Source organism: Theropithecus gelada, chromosome 5, assembly GCF_003255815.1.
Source record: "Theropithecus gelada isolate Dixy chromosome 5, Tgel_1.0, whole genome shotgun sequence".
NCBI lineage: Eukaryota > Metazoa > Chordata > Mammalia > Primates > Cercopithecidae > Theropithecus > Theropithecus gelada.
In genome coordinates this window covers 37,909,452-37,930,471 of record NC_037672.1, presented here as the reverse complement: position 1 = coordinate 37,930,471, position 21,020 = coordinate 37,909,452, and the positions used below count along the sequence as shown (strand labels likewise).

Sequence of the window (21,020 nt, the reverse complement as noted above, 5' to 3'; positions counted from 1 at the left end):
CGTTATTTAAATTATGCGAGCATCTCTTACCTCCTCTGTAAAACAAGGATAATCACCACTACCACATAGGGTTGAGGTAAGGAAATAAAGAGAAATTACTTCCAAAGTTTACCACAGTGTCTAGTGCATAATTAGTTGTCATTAAAGGACAGCAGTATTGTGGTGGTTGTATGATTTCCCAAGGCTCGTTCCTTCTTTACCAGGCAAGGCTGTGTTAGCCAATTCAGTAGGCGGAACAAGTGGTTGCCTCTAGGTTTCAGTAAAGTTGCGATTAATTCTTTTGACTAAGTATTTGTTGCAGATATTTTTGAGTGCAGTTTCATATCAAGTGTTATCATTGATACTTTAGTAATAAAGCCTTTTGTGCTGTGGTTAATAACATAATCAATACTGTTTATTTGTGGAATAACCATTTTCAGAGCATTTTCACTAGATTCTTAAAGTATGTAAACAGGATATATGCTATTTTTATTTTATAGATAAAAATCCCCTGAGACTCAGAGAGGTGAAGTGTTTATCCAAAGCTGTGCAGCTAGTAAAATGTCAGAACTAAGATGTAGGGTATTTAGTTTTGAAAATTCTATTATTTAAAGTAAATCTGTGTTATTTATAAATAGTGTATAGTTCTGAGTTTCTTGACCCATTTTTCCATATGAAAAGCTATAAGCAAAGAGATAGAAGTGAGCTAGAAAAAATACCTAGAAGGAGACCAGTATGGGGAGTCAAATTAAATTCTTACAAATATCTGCCCAAATGACAGACTTAGTGATTTTCAAAGGCTTGCAAATCCAAGCATACAAAGTAATAAAAAATGTCACACTACTTAGGACATTAAATGTTATTGAATATTAAATATACATTAAATATTCTTCACATCATATCTATGTATATAATAAGATAATATACTTTTCTGTGTATAAGCACTGTCGCTTTTTTTTTTTTTTTTTTTGAGATGGAGTCTCGCTTCTTCACCCAGTTTGGAGTGCAGTGGCACGATCTCGGCTCACTGCAACGTCCACCTCCTGGGTTCAAGCGATTCTTTTGCCTTGGCCTCCCAAGTAACTGGGACTACAGGCGTGCACCACCATGCCCGGCTAAGTTTTGTATTTTTTAGTAGAGATGGGGTTTTACCATATTGGCCAGGCTGGCTTCAAACTCCTGACCTCATGATCCGCCTGGCTCGGCCTCCCAAAGTGCCGGGATTACAGGTGTGAGCCACCACACCTGGCCGTGAATGGCTCCATTCTTTTTGGTAATCCTTTGAATCAACATGGGGAATATATGTTAACAATGTGCTTTTTTACCACCTAAATACTTCATTTCTTTTCTGGGAATAGGTCATAGAGAAAAACCTACATCTGTTCTCTTAAGAGGAAGTGATTCGGAGAAACTGAGAGCATTGAATGTGCAGGTTATTTCAGGTAAGTTCTGTAGCATGTAAACAAAACAGCACTCAGGAAATTCCAAAGCTTCATGGTTTCACCACAGAGTAAACTCAAGATCTGAGATCTGAGCTTATGTAAATTAGCCTTGTATCTGGAATCACAGAGCTGTGGGCAAATGAAATCTAGTTTAATATGTCTTATTATCAGGGGACAGTGACAATCTAAACTATCTCCTTAAATAATGGAAAGTTTGCTTAATTGGCAAGAAGAAATTCATGTGAGTAGGCAGAGGAGAGAAAGCAATAGGGATAAGCCTTAGATTTATTTTTAAATGAGACAAGATACCATTATTCCCCAGAATTGCAAGAAGTAATTGCAGAGTGGGCATGACTTTCGCTGGAGCCTTCACTTAGCAGAGGGTGTCATTGTGTAAAGAGAACTTCTAATAGCCCCAATTAAAAAGCCCCCTGTCCTCTCCTGAGAAACAGAAATGGAATAAGGGAATTCTAATTAGAGCAGGGAAGGGGGCTGTTAGCACAGATGTTGTGGTTCAATCTCTTTCTTCTAATTGTGAAGCCTCCTTTTGGATTCAAGCTGTCAAATCACGTTAAAAAGAGAAAGAGGGAGAGTGTGACATGGACAAAGGCCTCTTCTTCAGCAGAGAGAAATAATATCCTTGACCATGAAAAACCACAGAATTACGAGTGCTGTTACCAAAGCTCCTTGTACATAGAAAGCGAGCAGGCGTCTTTGTACTTTGTGCGAAGTTAGAAAAAAAAGCAAGCTTCAAGTCTGGTGTGTAAACAGTTTTCAAAAATGGGAGGATGCCAAACAAACCTCCAGTCCCCCACCCTACAGCTGCATCGGTAGCAACATAGAGATTTGCACCACATTTCACTGGGGACTTTGTTCACCCTGGGCTTTTGTTAGCCATTTAAATTAGCAGATACACAGAACCCTAGCTTGAGTGCACCTAAGGAGCTCAAATATTTTAAAAATGTAGACATTCTACCTGGCATTAGCAGTGAAATTATTGAGCTACGACTGATAATAAGCATTAACTGAATAATCATTTGGCACCAGTTAAATGTGGGGTAAGTTGATGGAAATTTTGTCTAGTCAATGAAAATTTTGTTTGATTAATACATTAAAAGCCACAACGTTGTTTTAAATGGCAAAATTAATTTTTAAAAGGAGAAAATGCGTTTTTCCCTGTGCTCCCCTCTTACTCAGTACATGTGTCCAAATAGGAGGAATGTTTTAACATTCCTGCGGGGCTTTTTGGTCACCTTAGGAATTCTGGTGGTTTCTGTTTTCAAGTCGTAATTTTGAGCACTGCAGTCTTGTCTAAGAAAAAGTCCATAGTTCCCCTGTCAACCCATATAGTCAAGGGAATCACAAATTTTAAGTACTAGCTAACCACAAGACTAACCTCACAAAGTTGTATTTATGAGCCTGTGACTTTCATCCACCAAAGAAACCTGTCTTAGCCATCCTTTACCTTTAATAGCTCTCACTAAAAATCCTCTGGCTTTATTACCAGGCATATAATATTAATGTTTAGTGTAGGCCAAGGGGTGATGGCCCTTTTTAAATCCAAGAACTCTTTTGAGGCTTAGCATCTTAAAGAGAGAAAGAGGCAGACTCTTTCTTATTTATATTCTTTTAACCTAAATACAGTCTTTTCCTTCCCTATTATAAGTTGCTTTTCTGAGAGAGAAATGGAAAGGAAATCACGTCTCCCTCGAGTGCCGTTTTTAAGGCCTCTCTTTGTAGTGATGGATTATAGGCAGCAGTGAGAATGTACGGGAAAAATGTGTCAGCATGCTTCTCTGGAGATGCAGTAACATGGGTAGAAAAAAAAATGTAGTTCAAAGCAGTGGTGACTGTGTGTCACATTCAGCAGAAGCAGCTTGTTGTCGACCCTCGCCACACATTCCAGGATGTCTCTCCACTTGTTCATGCATTTAAGAGTGAGTATTGTTACACACACACACACACACACACACACAGAGAGAGAGAGAGAGAGAGAGAGAAATGGGCTCGTACTTCTAAAAGAAGCTTATTCATCCTACAAGAGAGAAATAAGGAGAGGTTACCAGGACGCAGGCACCACATTGTGCCTGGCACGTTCTAGGGGCATGGTGGACACTGATGGAATAAATGCATCCTGCTGCTGTGGAAAGAGATGTCAAACCGAATCAAATCCCCATCTTTTATATGTCTCTAATATTTCCCTCCTTGCTCTGAGAAGTGTGAGAGCTTATGTTTTCTGGCTGGGCATTAATCTATTTTCCATATTATTCATTTAACTATCATCTTCACACAGGTGATCTCTGTCTTATTTATCTGTGGATTGTTGTTGCTAGCATAATATCTGGCACTATAAAAGCTTATTAAATCTCGTAAACCCTAAAGGGAAATGAGTATAGAGTAAAAAGAGAGGATGAGCAAGAAATGAGTCTAAGGGATTGGGAAATATGACAACAAATAAAGAGACAGAGTAATTACAGGACATAGAATTCCACTTTATTAAAGAAGGCGTAGCATGCTTTGTAGAAGGGCTAAGGATATCAAAGAGTCATAAAAAACATTGACTGTCTTGAAGAAGGGATTTTGAAAGCTATGCAAAAGTAACTCTAGGCCGAGTGTCGTGGCCCATGCCTGTAATCCCAGCACTTTAGGAGGCCGAGGTGGGAGGATCACTTGAGTCCAGGAGTTCAAGACCAGCCTGGGCAACATAGTAAAACCCCATCTCTACAAAAAATAAACAAAATTAGCCAGGCATGGTGGCACATGCTTATAGTCCTGCTACTCAGGAGGCTGAGGTGGGAGGATCGGTTAAGCCTGGGAAGTTGAGGCCACAGTGAGCTGAGGTCACGCCACTGCACTTTAGACTGGATAACAGAGCAAGACTGTGTCTCAAAAAAAAAAAAAGTAACTTTAAAACGTACCCCTAGAATCAGTGCCTAATGGGTTGACCATGTTGGGAAACCAAAGCCAGGGGCAGGAGGGGTGGATTAGAATCTGAATCGCTGGGTGCAAATGATAGAAGCCCACTTGACTGACTGCAGCGAGGACATTTATTGGAAAGCCAGTAGGTAGCCCATGGAAATGACAGGCAGGCTAGGGAATCTGAGCGTGGAAAATAAACAGGCATGAAGGTGAGGGAGGGCAGGAAACCAAAAATACAGCCCAAGTTGCATGTCAGGAATGGTCTGGTGAGAAAGCCTCTGCTGATGTCCCCCCACTCTGAAGTGCTGGGGCCACCCCTCTGACTGCCTTGCAGCTTTGCATCTTGCCTCAGGATTGCAAGCTCCAAGGAGGGGTGTTAGGGGAGGCCATACAGTGGTACTCTGGGTGTCGGGAAGCAGGGAGAGGGGACAATATCTGCCCTTCTGGCTTTCTGCATACTTGTCGTCACCCCTGACATGTCCATATGCTGGACTGTCAAACAAATATCGACAACATCAGGTTTTCGGGATCAGAGTTTCCATCCACTCCTGCTGTGTGGGTCAGTGAAAAGTTCATTTCATATCTCTCCTATATGTCCATTAAAAAGAGTGAAATCCTTAAAACTTGAAATTCTTCACCGTTGTATTAGTCAGAGTTCTCTAGAGGGGTAGAACTAATAGGACAGATGTCTTTGTAAAGGGGAGTTTATTAAGGAGTATTGACTCACATGATCACAAAGTGGGGTCCCACAATAGGCCATCGGCAAGCTGAGGCGTAAGGAAGCCAGTGCGAGTCCCAAAGCTGAAGAACGTTGGAATCTGATGTTTGAAGGCGGGAAGCATACAGCATGGAGAAAGATGAAGTCCAGAAGACATAGTCAGTCTAATCTTTCCACGTTCTTCTGTCTGCTTTCATTCTGGCTTCATGGCTGCTGATTAGATGTGCCCACTCAGATTGAGCGTGGGTCTGCCTTTCCCAGTCCACTGACTCAAATGTTAATCTCCTTTGGCTACACCCTCACAGACACATCCAGGAACAATACTTTGCATCCTTCAATTCAATCAAGTTGACACTCGAGATTAACCATTATAACCATTCAGTATTTAACCAATATTTATTGAATACCGACTATGGGCCAGCCATTATACTAAGTATTGGTGTTATAGTGGCACATACCATATGCACGGTCCCTGCCTTTATAGAGCTTCCAGCATAGTTAAGGAGATTCTACCTGTGGTTGACGTAGGAGAAGGGAAACTAATATCTCATTAAGCACCTTCCATGTGTTCTGTACTTTCATGCACATCATTTCATTTGATTTCAAAAGAACTCTATTTTCTTCCTGATGAGAAAACTGAAGATAAGAGAGTTTAAGTAACTGGTTCATAGCTGGTTTCTAACAGAGCCAGGATTCAAACTCAGTTCTGTCCAACTGATGCACTTTCTAGCATGCCACGTAATGTCAGTAGTGAGCTGGGAGACTGGGGGTTCAAGCCACAGATCAAAAGTCTTCCTGCTCTTTTGCATTTAACACCGGAAACTGAGACGAATCATTTTCTCTATATAAGGCCGTAAGAGCTTGTGTGTGACAATGTGAGTCATCCTCATTGTGGCATTGGCTGAAATTTTCTTGCAATTAATGTGGGTGGGTTCTGAGGGAACATGAAGCAAAAGAAAACGGAGCTTTATTGTGAAAGAGAATTACTAAATGTCAAAAGGAAGTGGATGACCCCGTAATTTATATTACACCAAAATAAAACTAATGGCAATGTAAAATTATAATTTGCAACATGTTTATGGCCGGTATAATAAAGATTAAGCAGGTTTCACTTCCTGCAGATGAGAAGATAAATTACGGGTGCCAGATGTCCTGGAACCAAGCAAGATAACATGAAAATTTAATTTTTACTTGCTTAACTATCTTGTTTATGACTCTTAAAATACAGATTTGGGTTCATAAAACAGGAAAGGTTACAGCCATCTGCTTGGTTGCAGAATGGATCAAAGTGAAGAGGATGATTCTTTTTGCAGGAAGAAATTCACAAATGTGAAGAATCTATAGGCGGACTAGGATGATTTATTCTAGTCATTCATTGAATGCCTTTACGTGACAGGCATTTATGCCAGGTCTGGAAGAATTGATGGTAAAACATGTGCACATAAACATCTCCTTCATCTTAATATAGATTGTCCCTGCCTGAACCATCCCGCCTCTCCTGCCACCCCCTACAAACCTGCTCCCCTCCCACCCTGACATTGGCTCGTTAGCTCCCATCCTTCCCATCTGATCTTGGCTTAACTAACAAAGTTGTTTCAGGCCTCCTGGACTAGGTTGATTCTCCTTATGACACACCCTCATAACGCCAGACATCTTTCTTTGCAGCGACAATCACTGTTGCTATTTTACATTTTTGTGTTATTGTGGTTTGTGTTATTATTTGGTTAGTGTTTCTTCCGCGAGCGAGTTGGCTCCTTGAGGTCAAGGACACTATCTGATGATACTCATCACTGCATCCCCAGCTCATAGCGTAATGCATATATATGGGCACATCGTAGGTACCCAATAAATATTTGCCAAATAAATACAATTCTACATTGACTGTGTTGAAAGAATGACTGCTGCTGTCTTACAAAAGCCTTTCACATACTTTTACCTCTAACTTACAACTTTTGATTATGCTTATCCAAAATAATAAAAAGAAACTGGTTAAACACTTCATCAGTTTTATCCTTATGGAGTATTACAGATATCTGCAGTGTGAATTAACCAGAAACTGAATCAGTGGCTCAGAATATTGGCAGCTGTCAGTTCAAGATGTTTTTTTCTTTTTAGTTAATTCTGGAAAATTTTGCAGTCATTTATTTTCCACCCTCATTTTATCTTCACATTGACTAGACTTGGAGCAGATGATTAGTTTTAGGATCATTGTTAATAACAGATGGAACTTTGAACATGGGATGAAGTTGGCACCTGGAATAACAGAAATCTATTTTAAGCAGCCATAATTGGTTCTGTTAGCCCGAAAAGGCTACTCGCTATCTTGGGCTTACAGAAAACTGCCAATGTTTTTATGTGATGAAAAGGTCAGAATGATGTATAGCAATATTGAAGTTCTGCATTTTCTATGGTAATAAGGAGACATAATTAAGACTGGAAGGTTTTTTGAAGCCAGATCACAGAACTGAATAAAAATCACTAAACCGTCAGAAAATTTGCACAGCTGTCTTGGCCTGAGTCATCTATGGAGATTAACCTGAATTCCTTCATTTTTGGCGAAGCTCTTGTGAGGAAACCCAAGTACTTCGTGGATAACAGTTTAGATATTTATTGCCATAGTTTCCACAAAGAGTCGTGATGGCTGCATCTCCCAAAGTGTGACGGCGAAAGGAAGGAGCTAGGGACATCATTTCCAAGGTCAGCTACCCATAGGCCTCCCCTGCTGAACATATATATGGCTCCTACTAAATTCTGTGCATGCCCCCTGGAAGGGCTCAAAAGATGCTCATGAAAATATTTTTTGTGCTTGATAGTGCTTTCTATTTTTCCAAGTGTAATATATCAAAATTCACCATTCTCATCTCATTTTATCCTTACCTTTATTTTCCTCCTTTTAGCCTCAAGGCAGCCACACTAGCTTTGCAAAAGCCACAGGGAAGTGATCTTGGTTGCGCAGGTGTCAGTCCCCACTGCCAAAACTTTGAATGGAACGTGTGGGGCAAGGCCAGGACCCTGCCAGGATTGGCCGCTTGGCCGCTGCTGCCCACAAGGCTGCACAGGGGCCTCAGGTCAGTGAATCTATCTGGTCCAGTGCTTCCCTTTAGGCCTGGGGACAGCCTCCTGCAATGGCAGCACCTCAAGAAGGATCCATTGTATGATGCAGTTCACACCAACAGGTTTATTAAACCTCAAGGCCAGTGCATTCATCCATAAAGAATGATACAATTGAGAGAAATGCAGACCAGACGCTTCTGACAGCAAATGTATTTTCTCTCCCAAGACAGATCCATGTGGGAAGTCAAATCACAGCAAAGACTTGTTGGTTAGGTCTTAAAACGCATTCCCTTACCAGACCAGGTGCGGTGGCTCATACCTGTAATCCAACATTTCAGGAGCCTGAGGTGGGAGGATCCCTTGAGCCTGGGAGGTCAAGGCTGTAACGAGATGTGATTGTGCCTCTGCACTCCAGCCTAGGTGACAGAGCAAGACCCTGTCTCAAAAGAAAAAAAAATGCATTCTTTGGCAGATAGCTTGAGACCTTTCTCCCCATTTTAGGGGTAGCCTGACAAGCTCATTTAACAGAGAGGTTTTAACGTTTAACAAGCTTCAGTTTGGGAATAATTTTTTGAGGATGAATTTGTGTGTCTGTGTGCAGATCGTGTGCTGATTTTATAGATTAAAATCAGGGGACCATTTTATATTTCTTACCCCTAAATCGTGGGTGGCCCTCTAGAATTGCTCCTTGAACTGCCTGAACCCATGCCCTGTTACTGAGAAAAATGAGGCATAGAGACGTTAAATGATATTCTTTTGATCATTCAGCCCATATTTGTTGAGTACCTATTATGTGTCTAAGGTAGGTTCTGGGGAATAAAACAGTGCCCAGAATATAATCTTTGTGCTCAAGGAGGCAGACAAATAAATAATTACAAAAAGTTGGGTAAGTTCTCATTTGGAAGTGGAGGGCACAGAGGGACATATACTGTGTGATCACCTAACCCTATTTACTCCTTCTTGGTATTTTTTTAAAAGTTACTTTTGGCTTTCCAATATAATAACCAAGTAAAATATAGCTGAACAAGTAGTTTTGGAGATAAGAGCATAAAAAAAAAGGATGAGGCAAATTCCCTTAGTAGCCAAGAGAGGCTGACTAGGATGAGGAAGTTTTAGATGTGCCTTCATGGTGGGAGATGGACCTTGTCTTTGACATGAAAATCATCAGGACCAAAGTAACGAAAACACCTTGCAAGTTTCCATTGCTCAGTGGGAATCAAAAGTTACTTGGGAAAGATGAGTTGAGGTTAGATACCAGATGTCATGGATATAAAGCACCTTTGAAAAACGATAGAAATCTTTTTCTAAAAGAAGAAAAAGAAGAAGCATCCGAGGGCTGCCTGGGCATGGTCAGGGATAGTGTGATAAGGGCTTTATTTGAGAGCATAAGGCATGGAGTTTTATTTTTAATCAAAGTTTCTCCTGCTGAAAATCCATTTTGTTCACTAGATTCAGCCAGGTCAAAATTCAGATTGGGATTTAAAAAAATTTTTTTAAGGCTCTTTGAAGTTTCTGAAAAGAAGTCATAGAAATGTTTGTTTCAGAGATTTGACAAATTCATGAAAAGACTGCTGTGAAGCTTTAAAATATTTCTGACTGTTCCTACTGCCTTAACTAGTGTTGGTGAATTAATATTACTTGAAAGAAATTGTATTTCCTATGTAGAACTAGAAAACATTTCTACCCCTTTTAGCTATGCTGAAGAAGGCATTAAAATGACATATATCCTACCTTTTTGCCTTTTAATCAATTTTTAGAAGTTTTGCTATTACCATATAAGTTACATGACTTTGGATACTGAAAGAAACTGAAGATAATGCCCCACTAGAGAATTACTTTAGCCATCATTTTGACAGGCAATCGCTTTCTGTTGTAAATTACAGTTATATTTTGTGCTATAAACACCAGCAAACCAAATGAATAAGCAAATAATCAGCGGTTTGGCTTTTCAACCAAAAGAACTCTGTTAATTTCCTTGGATAATTATTTAGTTTCATGAATAGGCTCTTTTGATATCTTAACCTTTATAAAGAACAATCTCATCTGGGCATGGTGGTTCAAGCCTGAAATCCTAGTATTTTGGAAGGCCAAGGTGGGAGAATCACTTGAGGCCAGGAGTTTGAGACCAGCCTGGCCAACATGGTGAAACCCCGTCTCTACTAAAAATACAAAAATCAGCCAGGTGTGGTGGTGCATGCTTGTAGTCCCAGCTTCTCAAGAGGCTGAGGCAGGAGAATTGCTTGAACTTGGGAGGTGGAGGCTGCAGTGAGCCGAGATTGTGCCACTGCACTCCAGCCTGGGCGACAGAGCGAGACGCCGTCTCAAAAAACAAACAAACAAACAAACAAAACCCAACAACAACAACAAAAGAACAATCTCAAATGTCAAATTGTGGGTTACAAGATGCTTTGTTATTTGCATGGTAAATTCATTCTGAAACTTTAATGTGCGTCAGAATCAACTTGGATATCTATAAAACTCCAGGCTTCTAGGCCTCTATGAAGAGAGATTCTTAGTTCAATAGATCTGCAACATGCATTTTAAATAACTACCTCTGTTGATTTTCAGGACAAGGGTCTGTCGGTCACTGTACTTACTAGCTTTCTGTTGTTGTGTAACCAATTACCACACATATAGTGGCTTAAAACAGCACACACTGATTATCTCACAGTTTCTGTTGGTCAGATGTCTGTGTATGGCTTAACTGGATCTTCTGCTGAGGGTCTCACAGGCTGAAATCAAGATGTCAGCGGGACTGCATTCCCATCTGAATGCTATGCATCTATGCTCACTCAGGTTATGGAAAGAATTCATTTACGGCTGTGTCCTGAGGGCCTTGGCGTCTTCCTGGCTGCCCACTGGAGGCCGTCCTCAGGTCCCAGAGGCCACTTGGCAGTCACCGCTAGGAGTCCCCCTCCATAGGCATTTCACAGCATGGCAGTTTGTTTCTTTTTGTTTGTTTATTTTTTGAGACAGAGTCTAGCGCTGTTTGTTTTTTGAGACGGAGTCATGAGCCGAGATCATGCCATTGCACTCTAGCCTGGGAGACAAGAGTAAAACTCTATCTCAAAAAAAAAAAAAATTACTTTTAATTAAAAAAAGAACTTCAGTTAAAATGTATAATTTTCTGGGAAAAAAATGTATAAAACCCAACAACAGAAGATATAGAATATGTAAATAATTGTCATGGAAGAAATAGAAAATGTGTTCGTTGTCCTTCAAAAAGTAACAGGAAGAGCAGTTCACAGGAGAATGTTACCAATCTCTAAGACATAGGTATTTCCTATGGTATTTAAACTGTTGCAAGACCAAAGATATTTCCTAATCCTATTTTTGAAATAAACATTATTAATAATATTCAAATCCAAGAAAGACTGAGTCTAAAATGAAATCAGCTCGGATGCAGTGGCTCATGCCTGTAATCTCAGGACTTTGCAAGGCTGAAGCAGGAGGATTGCTTGAGCCCAGGAGTTTGAGACTGCAGTGAGCTATGATAGCACCACTATACTTCAGCCTGGGTGACAGTGCAAGAGCTTGTCTCAAAAAAAAAAAAAAAAAAAGAAAAAATAAATAAATCATTGAGAAATCTTACTTGTGTATATCCATGTAAAAATCCTAAATAAAACATTAGCAATCCAGTAGCACAGTTTAAAAATAACACACACACACACACACACGCAATCCTGCCTGATCAAGGGAGCTTATTCCAGGAATTACAGGACAGTTTAGCATTAGAAAACCTGTTACTCATCATCATATTTATAGAGATAAATGGTTGGTTATACTAAAAACACGTTTGACAAAATACAATGCATTTTTCATTGTAACTTCTAATAAAAATGAGATAAATATATACTTCCTTAATGTGATAAAATGATAAAATATATTTGGCTCAAACAAACAAAAAAACCCAGAAATATGTTTAATAGGGAAACACTAAAAGCGTGCCCTGCCAAGCCAGAAATTTTCTAGGATGTCTACTACTGCCATTTTATCTACCATTGTATTGGAAGTACTAGTCAATGCAGTTAGTTAAGCGATCAGAAATGCCAAGTTTCAAAATTGGAAAGAATAGGTAAAATGATCACTTATTTTGCAGATGATACCATTGTGTACCTGGAAAATCTAAGATAATTCCCTAAAAAAATCATAAAAAAGAAAAATTCAGTAAGGGACAGGGTATAAAAATATTTTAAAAATCAATAGGATCCACCTATTTAAACAATAACCAGTTAGAGGATACACTGCATATAAAACAATTATAAATAGATAAAGTAACTAGGAATAAACTTAATGAGAAATTTGCAGGATCTTTCTGAAGAAAACTTCAGTAAAATGCTGCTGAGTGACATAAAAATGACTTGAATAAAGGAAAAGTGTATCGTGTTCTTGAAGAGGAAGATGAATATATAAAGACGCTAATTCTTCCTAAATAAATAAAAATAGTATCTTTTGAAACAGACAGGTTCATTTCAATATCCCTATGAAAAGTAAACTGTGAGTAGTAGCCAGGAAAAAATTGAAATGGAAGAATACAGGAGAGGTATTCAGTCCATCAAGGTACTGGATTACCAACTGACTGGTATTGGGACGACTGAGTAATCATTTAGGACAACAAGTTAACTCAATCAAGATCTCACACTCACATTAGGGTGACTTTTAAATGGATCAATGATCTTAAACATTATAAAAGTAATAGAAGAATCAATGCTATGACTCATTTATAACTGCAAAATTGGTCTTTCTAATCATGACGGTAACTCAGAGAAGAGACTCATTAACTTGACTATGTGGAAAAAAATGTACACAGCAAAAAAACTATCACAAGCTAAGATAAAAGACCAACAAGTAATAGGCAAAATTATTTGCAGTTTATTGAGTAAGCAACTAAATCTCTAGTAAATAAGGAGCTTCTAATAATTGAAGAAAAGACCACAATCCAGTAGGCAAATGGTGAAGGATAAGACTGGACTGCCTACAGAAAAGGAAATACAAATGGCTGGCACTTACACACATGAAAGTCTGCTCAGGGTCACTCAGAATAAATTCTTCCAGAAACAGTTTTTTTGTGTGTGAGCCTACTATGTGCCAATAATATTAATAATATTGACCTTCTGGATATAGAAGGCAGTGAATCCCTACCCGCTACTCCCCAGAAAAAAAAAAAAAAAAAAAAGAGGCAGGGCATGGTGGCTCATGCCTGTAATCCCAGCACTTTGGGAGGCTGAGGCGGGTGGATCACTTGAGGTCGGGAGTTTGAGACCAGCCTGGCCAACATGGTGAAACTCCGTCTCTACTGAAAATACAAAAATTAGCCAGGTGTGGTGGCACACACCTGTGATCCAAGCTACTCAGGAGGCTGAGGCAGAATTGTTTGAACCCAGGAGGCGGAGATTGCAGTGAGCTGAGACTGCAGTGAGGCTAGAGTGCACTGCACTCCAGTGACAGAGCGACACTCCGTCTCAAAAGCAAACCAACAAACAAAACAAAACAAAAAGATTTTTGCTTCATGGAGCTTACATTCTAGTGGAAATGCAAATTAAAGCTACACTGAAATGCTATTTTTAATCTATCAGATTGGCAAAAATCAGAAGTTTGACACCACACTTAATACAAAGCACAATAGGAACTCTCATACCTTATGTGTCAGAGGGTAAATTGGTACAACTTCTGGGATAGATGATTTGGTAGTAACTATCAAAGTTACAAATACATAAGCCATTTGATCCAGCAAAATTATTCCTAGAAATGTATACATTTACTTATACAGGAGAGAAATGATGTATGTACAATGTTTATTGCTAGAGGGTTTGCAATATCCAAAGATTAGACACAATACAAAAAGGAGGCTGTTTACTTGATGATACATCCATGCAATGGAATACCGGGGAGTTGTAAAAAGAAATGAGAAAGTGCTATGTGGGAAGATGTCTAAGATATATTGTTAAGTATTTATATGCATATAGTATACATATATTTTCATACCAATTGGGTATGGTGTGAAATGTATATGTATATAGTAGACATATATTTTTTTACCAATTATGTAAAAAAGGACCAAAATAGCATATACATAATAAAAGTATAAATTATATACACAATGTATATATTATATATACTTACTCAGTATATATAGCATATACATATATAGTGTGTTATACATATACAGTGCATATATTACATATATACACATATAGAGTGTATATATGTAGCACGTATATACACACAAACTGATATACAGAAAACAACCTGGACCGGCGCAAGTGGCTTACGCCTGTAATCCCAGCACTTTGGGAGGCCGAGGAAGGGGGATCACAAGGTCAAGAGATCGAGACCATGCTGGCCAACATGTTGAAACCCTGTCTCTACTAAAAATAGAAAAAAAAAAAATTAGCTGGGCATAGTGGCGCACACCTGTAATCCCAGCTACTCTGGAGGCTGAGGCAGGAGAACTGCTTCAACCTGGAAGGTGGAGGTTACAGTGTGCAGAGATTGTGCCACTGCACTCCAGCCTGGTGACAGAGCAAGACTCTTTCTCAATAAGAAACAAAAACAAAAACAAAAAAACCCCACATAAAACTAATAACCTTACTTACCTGTGGCAGAAGAAGAAAAGAAAGTAAGAAACTATGTGATGTGGTGGGAAGTGATTTTCTAGGAGACTGGGGAAGAGGCAGCCATTTTCCTAACTGTTCCTTCATAGTTTTAAAAATTTTAATCATGAAAGTGTATTCCTTATTCAGAAAATTAAATTCCAAAAATATTATTGAAGGAAATTTTCTAATTAAAAAAAATGTACCAGGCCGGGCATGGTGGCTCGCGCCTGTAATTCCAGCATTTTGGGAGGCCGAGGCAGGCAGATCACCTGAGGTCAGGAGCTCAAGACCAGCCTGGCCAACATGGCAAAATCCAGACTCTACTAAAAATACAAAAATTAGCTGGGCATGGTGGCATATGTCTGTATCCCAACTACTCAGGAGGCTGAGGCAGGAGACTCATTTGAACCCAGGAGGCGGAGGTTGCGGTGAGCTGAGAGCGCACCATTGCACTCCAGCCTGGGTGACAGAGCGAGACTCTGTCTCAAAAAAAAAAAAAAAAAAAAAACCTCAGAGAAGGTTCTACAGTATTTCTGTACCAGTGTTTGATCATCTTCATGGACAAGAAGCATCATTTTCTTGAATATACTAAATCTCCCTTTCTGATTTATCTTCTTAAGCAATCACCCAAATTTCTCTTTAAATTGTAGGTCACCTTGGCTGGGCATGGTGGCTCACACCTGTAATCCCAGCAGTTTGGGAGGCTGAGGCGGGTGGATCACCTGAGGTCAGGAATTCCAGACCAGCCTGATCAACATGGGAGAAACCCTGTCTCTAGTAAAAGTACAAAATTAGCTGGGCATGGTGGTACATGCCTGTAATCCCAGCTACTCAGGAGGCTGAGGCAGGAGAATCACTTGAGCTCGGGAGGTGGAGGTTGTGGTGAGCCAAGATAGCACCATTGCACTCCAGCCTGGGCAGCAAGAGCGAAACTCTGTCACACACACACACACACACAAAAAAATTGTAGGTCACCTCAATTCAGGGTTTTGTATCAAAAGTAGAGATGTCTATGAAATGAAAACTCAATTCTTAATATTAAAGCTAGAAAAACAAGACCGTGGATCTCAGGAGAATGAACGAGAAGCCATGATGTAGGAAATAAAGTTTCATCTTCCACCTTGAAGTCAGCTGAGGATAATATTAGAGGAATTTTATAAAGTCACACAGTCATGAGCAGGAAGACAGATTAGAATTCATCTAATCTGTAACTTTGCTTCTTGGTAAAATTGTCCCTGAGATCAAAGACATCATTAATATTCTCCTTAGGGACATATTTCAACAAAATGTGATAGAATAAAATGTTTGCAGTTTCCAAACAAAGATTCTTTGCTTGCTACTTGACATTGGACTTTAAATTTGTTCTCTACGTTGTCTTCCTTAACTATGCTTCAGGTCTTTGTGCCCAGGATATGGGGCAAGCAGTTGAGAGAACTGGGTGAAAGGTATTAGAGAGGTAGGCAGGAAAATTAGAGAGGGTGGAAAGTCCCAAAATCCTTTCTAGAGGTGGAGCATGGTTCTCTTGCTACACTTACTACATTAGAATAAGCATGTCTCTTTTTGCTATTTACTAAATATAGACTAAAACAGTTCTCCTGCTTAAACAGCAGGGACCACGCAGAGGCTGCCTTTGGATGAAGTCCAGGAAGTGCTTCCCCCAATACCAGAACTATAAGTTACTTCCGCAGTGTATCCGTGAGATCAATATACACGGTGAGTGATTATTTGGCTTTATCGACTTTATTCGTTATAAACACAGATAGATTCAAGGGGGCACAGTTGAACCCCAACTCCATTTCTGTCTGGTAGGAGGTAGGAAATGATGAATTTGCAGTCAGTTCATATGAATTAGATGACATGAAATAAAATGACTATTTTCTCCAAGATCTAGGGAGGATCAGTAGATGGATCTCTTAGTTTTTTAAACTGCTCCTGAGATGTTAGCTTATCCCTTGACCCTGTTTTTCCCGGAGTTGAGCCATAATTTAGTTAGACTATGAGAAAACAGAGAATGAGATATGTAAACTGCCTACTCCCCCATATTGAAATAAAAACTTCTCTAAATGTAACATCTGATAATCTAAATTAATGCATATTGATTTCCATGTATTTAAGTCTAAAAGTATGGTCAAAAGTGTTGAAATTTTTTTCATTCATTCATCAAATCTTCCTTAAGTAGCAATTATGTTAAAGGCACTAGGAATAGCCATTGTAGGGAGTATAAAAATTATAACAGGGAAAGGGAGGGCAACTAGCATTTATTAGTACCCCTCTTATTGTGCTTTGTGGTAATTGGTTATATCATTTACTCTTCAGAATACGTTGGTGGTTATCAGTCAAGGTACTATCAGGAAATTGATATTGTACTCAAATTGAATACTTTGAGAAGAGTTTAATGAAGGGCATATTAAGCCAGGATGTGGGAAAAACGAAAAGGGAGAATGCAGCACCCTGAGACAAGGAATAGTGGGGCCCTGCTACTGTCTTTAAGACTAAAGGGGAAAGAAACCCAGAGAGACAGAGACAGAGGCAGACATGCACGCATGTGTACACACACACACACACACACACACACACAAATGTGTGAGGAGGGCCGTTTGACAGGAGCTGTGACATTTGCTCAAGGGACACTATAGCCTGGGGTCACCCTGAAAAGAGAGAATAACTATCCCAACTTTGGGAACTCTTATGCACTGTTGGTAGGAATGTAAGCTAGTATAGCCACTATGGAAAACAGTAGGAGATTTGTCAAAAAACTTAAACTAGAACTACTGTTCCATTCAGCAGTCCCACTACTGGGCATCTACCCAAAGGAAAAGAAATCACGGCAGGGTGCAGTGACTCACGCCTGTAATCCCAGCACTTCGGGAGGCTGAGGCGGGCAGGTTGCTTGAGCTTAGGGGTTCAAGACCAGCCTGAGCAACATGGTGAAACCCTGTCTCTACAAAAAATACAAAAATTAGCCAGACATGGTGACATGTACCTGAAATCCCAGCTACTGGGGAGGCTGAGGCAGGAGGATCACTTGAGCCTGGGGAGTTGAGGCTGTAGTGAACTGTGTTCATGCCACTGCACTCTAGCTTGGGAGACAAAGTGAGACCATGTCTAAAAAAAAGAAAGAAAGAAAGAAAGAAACAGAAAAAGAAAATAAATCACTATAGTAAAGGGATACCTATACTCACATGTTTATTGTAGCACTATTGACAATAGCAAAGATATGGAATGGACCTAAGTGCCCATCAACAGGTGAATGGATAAACAAATGTGGTCCATATACACAATGAAACATTTGCTGTAAAAAATGAAATCATGCCATATGCAACAACATGGGTGGGAATGGAGGTCATTATCTCAAGTGAAGTAAGCCACGGATGAAAAGGCAAATATCATATGTTCTCCACTTGTAGATGAGAGTTTAAAAAATTGATCACATGGAGGTAGAGTGGAAAGATAGAGAACAGAGACTGGGAAAGGTAAGTTGTGGGGAGAGGATGAAGGGAAATGGATTAAAGGGTACAAACGTACAGTTAGGTAGAAGGAATAAATTGAACATCTGAAAGCACAGAAGGGTGACTATAATTACACAAAAATGTATTGTACTTGGGCTACAGATACCCTAAATATTCTGACTTGATCACTAATCACTGTGCATTATATACATAGAACAAAAGTTAGCAGGTACCCCATAAATGTGTACAAACAACCCCAACTTTGCCATCCTTTCTTCCTCTAATGTGCTAGTACTCCCCCACTGACCAAACCCAGTCAGAGCCAGAGGGCACTAGAGCCCAGTGGAGGCAGTTATGTAAGTTGACCTCCCAGGGCACCGAGCAGGGTGGAAACGAGTAGAGGGCAGATAGGGAGAGATAGCCAAAGGGATCCAGCGTAGATGGCTCAATACGCCAAACTGAAACTAAGTGCCAAGGATCCATCTGTGTTCAAGATTAAAGAGAGACAGGTCTTACTACTTTGGGTCTCAATGCAACCGGGGTCTGCTGTTGGCTCAGAAATTCCTAAGTAGCATATAGTGTAGTCATATGATTGTGTCAATGATATATTACTGGATATTATTATGCTTGAGACCTCTGATTCTGGTTCTTCATTCTGGGATGTTTATCTTTGCATCTGAAGGGTTCCTCTTTCTTTGTTCATTCACCAAATGATTTTTGACCACCTACTGTATGTTGAGAATTCTACTCATTGACAAAAACAACAATGTAGTCAATGGAGGAGTCAGATTAGAGAACCCCTAATTCCAATAAAGACTCAAGTAACATGACAGAGGGATTCACATGGGAAGAGAGGGCCTTGGGGAGCACAACAGAGAGACTCCTCCTTCAGAGGACATGATGCCTAGCGTTTAGATGTTCAATAAGGATTTGTCGAGTGAATGAATAAATCCCAATTTGTATGTCTCTGTGCTAGAATCATGGAATGTTATAAGTGAAAGAAACTGGCATGAACACTTACACTTTCATTTGATAGAGATAGAAAATAAACCAAACATACTGTAGCAGCAGATGTTAGAGGAGACTTTAGGTTTCCTTGGTCCTAGGCTGAGAAGTTTGTTATCACTGAGCACATTGTCTTCTTAGGGATATAATGGGGGATGCCATCGCATCACACAGAATCAGCCCTGGGGTCACCCTGAAAAAAGAGAATAACTATCCCAACTTTGGGAACTCTTATACACTGCTGGTAGGAATGTAAACTAGTATAACCACTACAGAAAACAGTATGGAGATTTCTCAAAAAACTAAAAATAGAACTACTGCTCCATTTAGCAATCTCACTACTGGTATCTACCCAAAGGAAAAGAAGTCATGGAAGGGTGCAATGGCTCATGCCTGTAATCCCAGCACTTTGGGAGGCTGAGGCAGTCAGGTTGCCCTGAAAGAGCCCTGAATCAGAGACTTGAGGACATTTTTTGGTGGTCTTATAAGGCATAGTTTTAACAAATGGTTTTAAAATTATTTTCTACCAGTTCTAATTCAAGTAACACTTAACAAAATTTTTGTGTGAATAATATTTTCTTGCTTTTATTTAAATCTTCAGAATATCCCTGGGCACCTTGGACTGAGCCCTTTGAAGAATACTCATAATTTTATTTTGTGAATGAGTAGACTGGAAAATGTTTGGGTCCAGCTGAGGATGCACAGTTGGAAAGCAGCAGGAATGCTGACTGGTTGATGAAAACTAGCTTAAGAGCATTCATTTGACCCATGAGATCAAGGGAACAAGAGTGTTTGCAAGAAGCCATTATGAGTCATGGAAAACAAGATGATGAAACCCATGGAAACAGCAAGAGAATTCTTACTCTTTCTCTTCTTAAAAAAATCTGTCACATACAGCACAGAATGGAGTCAAGATTTTAATTTTGAGGAACCAAAAAAAGGATCAAATATGAAAACCCTTTCTTTTATTGGGCCACATTGTAGGTGCTGATTCGATAATTTTTTCCTATGCAGATAGATTATTTCTATTTTGTAGATTATTTAAGAGGGTCTGGTTGTTTGTTTATACGTTTGTTTGCATTTATGAATTTCGCTGCCTTTTGGCACCAGGATGTTTTTAAAAAAATTCAAAGAGGCCAGGCGCGGTGGCTAACGCCTGTAATCCCAGCACTTTGGGAGGCCGAGATGGGAGGACCACAAAGTCAAGAGATCGAGATGATCTTGGCCAACATGGTGAAACCCCGCCTCTATTAAAAATACAAAAATTAGCTGGGTGTGGCGGTGCGTGCCTGTAGTCCCAGCTACTTAGAAGGCTGAGGCAGAAGAATCGCTTAAACCAGGAGACGGAGGTTGCAGTGAATCAAGATCATGCCACTGCATTCCAGCCTGGCGACAGAGCAAGACTCTGTCTCAAAAAAAAAAAAAAAAAAAAATTCAAAAATACCAAAATAAAACGAATTTAAATAAAATACTTAAGTACTTGAATCTAACAGCAAAACGTTTCCTTTGATTCTTTTGGCTTTCATGTTTGTTATAGCCATTATTAATGTCAAGCATAATTATAGTTATTAATGACAATAAAAAAAGCACATATAGACAAGAGGGCAGCTCTTAACATTAAAATATAAAAATGTTTTTCCAGAGTTAAGGTGGAACTTAATCTCCTGGCCATCATTATATGGTTAAAATTGCTTATCTGAGTTGATTTACAGGGTTAACTGCAGGGTCAGATTTAATAATCAGTGATGGGGTTGAGGACATGCTACCCCAAAATATGGCACCTTGGCGAACTGAATGTTTTAAGCTGAAGGATTTGAGAAAATGGCAAATTTTAAGTGGAAATATTACTCTGACCTTC

The 21,020-nt window shown here is 39.6% G+C and overlaps 1 protein-coding gene across 2 annotated transcripts in view; it reads left to right on the top strand.

Annotated features, from left to right (window-relative positions):
• TMEM156 (transmembrane protein 156) overlaps positions 1–20,648 on the top strand; it is a 59,596-nt gene extending 38,948 nt beyond the window's left edge. Inside the window, exons 5-7 of one of the 2 annotated variants that reach the window (XM_025385865.1) lie at positions 1,338–1,421; positions 16,319–16,421; positions 19,764–20,648. In XM_025385865.1, the coding sequence (XP_025241650.1) occupies positions 1,338–1,421; positions 16,319–16,383 (149 nt within the window). In that variant the 3' untranslated portion in view covers positions 16,384–16,421; positions 19,764–20,648. Of the gene's footprint in view, positions 1–1,337; positions 1,422–16,315; positions 16,422–19,763 lie in introns of both variants that reach the window. The other variant, XM_025385864.1, reaches the window with a different exon arrangement.
• Positions 20,649–21,020: the final 372 nt, after the last annotated feature.